This window comes from Egretta garzetta, unplaced genomic scaffold, assembly GCF_000687185.1.
Source record: "Egretta garzetta isolate BGI_Z169 unplaced genomic scaffold, ASM68718v1 scaffold495, whole genome shotgun sequence".
NCBI classification, from domain to species: Eukaryota; Metazoa; Chordata; class Aves; order Pelecaniformes; family Ardeidae; genus Egretta; species Egretta garzetta.
Genome location: NW_009259866.1, coordinates 261,176 through 267,323, shown reverse-complemented (window position 1 = coordinate 267,323; position 6,148 = coordinate 261,176). Strand labels below are relative to the sequence as shown.

Here is a 6,148-nt window from a genome sequence, read left to right as displayed (position 1 = left end):
CCTCATTGCACACGTGAAAGGAGACAGGTCCCACCAGTAATGGGTTTGTCATGTTGCTGGCCCCCGCAAAGTCCTCCTGGCTGCTTGGACAGATTTCATTGCTGGGGACGGGAAGTGGAGGACATGCACAAGGAGACTCCTGAAATGGACCCCAAAATCAGAGCGTTATGGTAACACCACCCCGACACCCACAGCTGCTGTCATTTGGTTTCCCAGTTTGCATCAACCCCGCTTCCAGCTCTGCCTTGTTCTTCTTGGGGGCAACAGGCTCCATTCAACGTCTGCTGGTGAAAAGTGAACGTGAAGATGCCAGCCTCAGCTCTGTTTTTTGTTTACAGGAAGGGAAGAAACTGGCAGCATTAAAATCATCTCCCTGAAAGGATATTTTTTCCCCTTCCCTAGTCTTATAACATTATGTTTTATCAGATGTGGTACATTCGACCATCTTCAACAGAGTGGAGCTAAAAGCTTGCACAACTTCTGTGCTCAACCTCTATTCCTGGTGATCTCTTGAAAATAGCAGGAGTTGATGACATTCAATAAAACATAGTTCCTTTCTTGCCCATGGATGGGGCTGCCTGTGCGTGCTTTCATAAAATATGATTTGATTCCGTTCGATACAATTATTTTGGAGAGTCTCTTCCTCTCTGGTTTCCGTCCAGCCTCAATATATTTCCTCGATGGTGACTTCTCTGGAGGGAAAGCAGAGGTCTTCAGGCCACTGGCTGCGGTCCTCATAAATCTGGAGCAAACTCCAACCATCTCCCTGGGTTATGTTGCCACCGTGTGTCCTAAAACTGGAAATGCTACCGGCACACGTGTTTCTATGATACGTGTGTGTGTATATATATCTCTCTCTTTTTCGGTATTTTAGCGTTGGATACGGGTATCTTGGTTGCAGTCTCTTGCAAAGGAGATGTTTGCGTTGATACCCATGGGTCATCGGGATTTCATCTCTTTTGGACATTTTTCGGCTGCTCCGTTTTCACGAGGGTGGAAACACATTGAAGGCAAGTTGAGAGAAGCAAAGCAAGAGCAGATGCCGAAGAGGGTGGAAAGCAGGACCTGCAGGGCAGGGAGAAGACTTTGCTTTTAGCCTAGGAAAGAGGGAGATGTGTTGCTTCTTCCCGAAGCTAAAAGGCTGTCACCAGGAGGACGGGGCTCGGTTGTCCTCCATGTCCTCCCCCGGGGAACGCATGGCGATGGAGAGAAGTTAATTTGCAGAGGAGATTGAGGTTAAGCGTTAGGAGGGACTTCGGGGGAGGCGCAACGTGGTGGCAGTTCCTTTGCCGGCGGTTTTCGGGAACATCTGCCAGCTCTGCCGCCGGTGCCGGGGGAGTGAAGTAGGTCACCCTTCAAGGTCCCTTCCCAGCCCTACATCGGGGGCTCGAGCTGACGGCTGGGACCTACTCCATTTAGCGCACGTTGAACGCCTGGCAGGCTGCGAACGTGACTGGGCTGTCCCTGAGTCACGACGGGTGACACAGCCGCGGAGGCTGGCGTCATCCCTGGGCAGCCAAGCGAGCGGAGAGGGAACTGGCGGTGGCGGCGGGGCTGCTCCGCTCCGCTCGGGCTGCGATCTCTCTGCTCCCTTGCAGGCAAAGCTCATCTGAAGAAAGCCATCATGAAGCACGAGGAAGCCATGAGGATCCACGGCTTGTGCAAGATCCTGCGGAAGATGGATATCCTCCAGGAGGTCCTCTCCTTCGCCCACAAACGCTCGCTGAGCAAATACTCAGAAATCGACCACGAGGAGGACTTCTTCGAAACAGGAGATGCCCCAGACATTCACCGTGAGTGGGGTTTTTTTGGGGGTGCAGCTGGGGAGGGGATTTGTGGCAGGTTACGTGGGGTGGGCAAACTTCCCGGTGAGTTTGTGGCACGTCGCTGTGGACCAGAGCTCCCTGCGCGGCGGTGAAGCAGCAGAGGTGGGAGTGGGGGCTTCAGGCTGCGTGTCTGGCAGCTGCCTGAGCAGGTCCCAGCTCTTAGGGGTCACAACATCCCTTCTCGGGGAGCGTGATGTAGAGGCAGCAGCCGCTGCAACTATCTGACCCCAGCATATGTGCTTTTCTCTCCCTACCACTAGCCAAAACGCACCAGAAACCAGAAATAAAATCCCCCAACTTCTCCCAGGTGAAGGTGACTGACCTCTTCCACAGGCTGGTATGTACAGCTACGGGGTGGAGGTTGCCCTGAGGGAGCAGACATCTCCTCCTCCTCCCTTGCATGCTCTGCTTGCCTGGTTTCCTTCCTCCCCGCAGCCTCTTCTCCCTCTCCCGATGCAGCCGCTGTGCTCGCGGGCGGATTTCCAAGGAGGGCAAGCTGCCTCCTCGCAGGCAGGGACCCATGCAGGAGGAGGGGTGGGAGGGTGCAGATCTGTCTCTGCAAGACCTAAATGGGTCGCGAAGCTCCTTGGGTGCATGGGGGAGCGGGCACAGGCGTTTCGGGTGGGCTTTAGAAGAGAAGGACTGAAGGGACCCTTTAGAGGAAGCTTTTTGGGGAGCAGAGCAGGATAGTGCCAGCTGGGAGGCACCAGGAAAATCCCACTGGACCTTTATCCCTACCCTCTTTAGGCTTACGGCATCCTGGGGAGCAGGGCTGAGCTGCAGGGCTGCTGTGGGACCTGGCTGTGCTGTCCCTGTCCCCCAGGCACCCCAAAAGGTGCCTTAGCACCCTAGGGAGAGGTTGGGCATCTCTGCTTTTGAACAGCTCCAGGGCAGGCAGGTATATCCTGCTCCTGTGGTAATGGAAAAGTAGGAAAAAGACAGGAAAATGGGAAAGATCTGGGGGGAATCTGACCCTGAAGAGGTGACCTGTCCCACCACCTCGCATCCTGCTGCTGGACCACCGCAGCCAGGCTGCATCCCCCAGAGCCAGGCAGCGGTGAAAAACCTCAACCCCCATCATCCCTCCTTGGGTGATGGTTTTATTTTTCCTGAAAGGGGGGAATTAAGGAGCCAGCTCTGCCCAACGGAGCTTTCTGGGTTTTTTTTTCCTCCAGGATTATGGTGTCTAAACTAATACCAGCTCGCTGACTGTGCCGAGACCACCTCCTCCTGCCTTGCAGGAGCGGGGCAGTGCCAGGAGGATGCCCAGACCTAAGCTCTGGGCAGAGGGTTGGACCAAGGTCCTTCCCAACCCGCACGAGACTGCTACTGCTCATAAAGCCAACATCTGGCATGGGCTTTTGAGCACCTCTAGCTTTATAGTGCATAAATCTGCATTTTGGGGCATGCAGGCAGGGTAAAACACCGGGTGGGCTCAAAATCATATCCTTTAATGAACTGCAAAAGACAGGCTTTCTTGCTCTGCCCTCCTCCCCATCAGTGGCTGTTTTGCAAGGTTGCACGTCTCCAGGGAGTTGTTCTTGCGCCAAAAGGTGCTTTCCATGTTTCTGCCTTACCCCAGGGGCCCCTCTCAGTTTTCTCGGCCAAAAACAAGTGGTACCCAGTGCGGAGAGTCCACCTGATGAGAGGAGAGAACGGGTTCGGGTTCACGCTGCGAGGAGACTCCCCCGTCCTCATTGCCGGTGTCATCCCAGGGGGCTGCGCTGCCGTGAGTACCCCAGGCTCTCGCTGTCCCCGTGGGGATGCTGGAAGTGAGGTGTCAGGGGTTGCCTTGAGGGGTACCAGGTGGTTTTAGGTCTTATCACTCCGTTGGTAGCTGCATTGGGGTGCTCAGGTGGAGACTCATCCCGGCCAGATCTCAGCCCAGGGCTTGCAGATGGATGTCACGAAAGAATTGAGATTTTTTTATTTTTTTTTTTTCCCTAGGAGACAGCTAAGGCAAAAATACGGAGGTTAGCTCAGTTTTTAACTGCTGGCAGCCTCTCTTTGGCAAGCACCCAGCTCCCTTTCTCCCCCATTTTGGGACACGACAGTGGATGGAATGAGATGGCAAGTCTGAAACGCGAGTTATCAGAGTGAAAACTCACTGTATGGGCTCTCTGATGTACTGAGGGCAACGTTCTCCAACAGAAGCTTGCTGGAGCATCCTGAAAGGTTTCCCCCCTCCCTCAGCACTGTTCAGTGTCAACCCTGCCACCCAGAGCCCAGCATCTCTGTCACAAGCTGCTCCTTAGCAGCAGGATCACGTCCCTCTTTGGGAGACTAAAATCTTCTTAAAGACCATATGTAGTCCATAGCTGGAGCCCACTTGTGTCCCCTGGGCTACCAATGTCCATTGCACTCAGCTAGGGTGGGATTGGCCTCCAGATAGACACCAAAATGCTGGTGTCCCTGTGGGGACAAATTTCTAAACCTCTATTGCAGCTGGTCCGGTATGTCCTGGCTGGGTTGCTCCCAGCTCTGATGCTGTCCCCACGGCCCCGAGCTGGCACATGTTTTCCTTCAAGCATGTCAAGAGCCTTGTTGATGCCTTGATGGATGAAGGATCTGCAAAGAACCTTGCTGAGCCTGCTCTGTTTTCGCACGGATCAGGGCTTGCAGGCAATATTTTTTGCATTTTTTTCTGGAGACCTGCAGCATTTGGGCATTAGGGAAAATTTTTTCACCGAAAGGGTTGTCAAGCACTGGAAGGGGCTGCCCAGGGAAGGGGTCGAGTCCCCACCCCTGGGGGGATTTAAAAGCCGGGCAGACGAGGTGCTTAGGGACAGGGTTTAGTGGTGGGATGGCAGGGGTAGGGGAACGGTTGGACCTTGGTGATCTTAAAGGGCTTTTCCAACCTAAAGGATTCTATGATTTTATGATTTAACCTTTGTTGAAGAGTCAGAGCTGGATGCACTTTTTGCAAGGCTGCAGAAAGTCACAGGGCTGGGAGTTCGTAGCGTGTTGGACGTCAAGCGCGGCCATTGCTGGCAGCTGCAGAAGAGGTCCTTAGTCTGGGGAGCATCCCACTTTCACCTGCACGCTGCAAAGCAGAGGGAAAATCTTTAGGATGGTGAAGGCATCGGCTGTCTTGTGCTGTAGGCAGAGGGTGGATCCCAACCCTCTCTGTGGCCCGTGTCTCCGCAGGGTTGGGACCTGTGGGGTGGAAACCAAGCAGCCTTGGGTGCAGCAGCATTCCTAAGCTCAAACGTGTGCATCTTCTTTCTTCCCACCTCGCAGGAAGCCGGGCTGAAGGAAGGAGACTACATCATCTCGGTGAACGGCAAGGACTGCAAGTGGTCCAAGCACGCCGAGGTGGTGCAGCTGCTGAAGAGCACTGGGGAGGAGGGAGTGGAGATCGGTGTGATAACCCTGCAAGGCTCAGAGGGACCGAAAGCCGTAAGTCACGTCCCAAACCTTAGGTGGGAAACTTGCAGGTCTTAGGGGGACAGACTGGCTGTGGTCTGCTTAAACGAGGCTCTGCGACGTTTCCGGCGTGGCAGGTTTGTTTGCAGCTGGCTTAGCAAACATGAAGCAGGATTTCCAGGGATGGAAAGCTTTGCTCTTGCACTGTTAGCCTCATACCAGGCACCGAGGCAGGTGGCTCCACGGCGGGCAGAGGTTCCCCAGTGTCCTGCTCCCAGGGTGGAGGTGCAAGGGCTGAAGCCAGGCACCGCATTTGCAGCCCGGGTGCTACCCTGGCTTCACGCCCCTCTCCATTCCCCTTCCCAAACAGGCAGACAAGAAGGCAGCAGTGATGTCCTCGGGCAGCGGGATGCTGAAGAGCAACAAGGAGAACAGCCGAAAGAGCCTGATGAACAGCAAGAGTGCCAGCACGCTGCTGGTCTGGAGCAAGAAGAGCAAGCGGAGCAAGAAGAGCACCTATGGCCTCCCCTTCACTGCGGTGGGAGACAACGAGGCCATGTACTGAAGCAGCCACCGGGCTAGGTTGTGTCCCGTGAGCTCCGGGGCTGGCTGCCTGTGAACCCTGGCAAGTGCCGGTGGCCTGTCCGGGCTGTGCTGGTGTCTGTGCTGCAAGGATCTCCCCACCCTGGGGACACGGCGCTGGTCGGATCCTCTCTGAAGAGGCGAGCGATGCACAGCGCCGGACTCCTCCACCTCCCAGCTCCTGCGTTAAACGATCCTCAGCTAAACAAAATGGGGGAACACTGATTTATTTCTTCATTTTTAAATTTTTATTTTTTTTTTATTTTTTTGCTCTTAAGGGGGCGGGGGGAGCTGTGCTTCGGTATAAAGCAGGGACTGGTTTGCGTCTTCTGCTCGGTGCGAGGAGCAGCCAAACCCAGCTCCAGCCATTAAAA

At 54.8% G+C, this 6,148-nt stretch overlaps 1 protein-coding gene across 2 annotated transcripts in view; it reads left to right on the top strand.

Moving 5' to 3' along the window:
* RHPN1 (rhophilin Rho GTPase binding protein 1) overlaps nucleotides 1–5,828 on the top strand; it is a 32,179-nt gene extending 26,351 nt beyond the window's left edge. For both annotated transcript variants that reach the window (XM_009640091.2, XM_035895629.1), the window contains exons 11-15: nucleotides 1,599–1,793; nucleotides 2,087–2,163; nucleotides 3,409–3,555; nucleotides 5,067–5,225; nucleotides 5,563–5,828. In XM_009640091.2, the coding sequence (XP_009638386.2) occupies nucleotides 1,599–1,793; nucleotides 2,087–2,163; nucleotides 3,409–3,555; nucleotides 5,067–5,225; nucleotides 5,563–5,757 (773 nt within the window). In that variant the 3' untranslated portion in view covers nucleotides 5,758–5,828. The remainder of the gene's footprint in view (nucleotides 1–1,598; nucleotides 1,794–2,086; nucleotides 2,164–3,408; nucleotides 3,556–5,066; nucleotides 5,226–5,562) is intronic.
* Nucleotides 5,829–6,148: the final 320 nt, after the last annotated feature.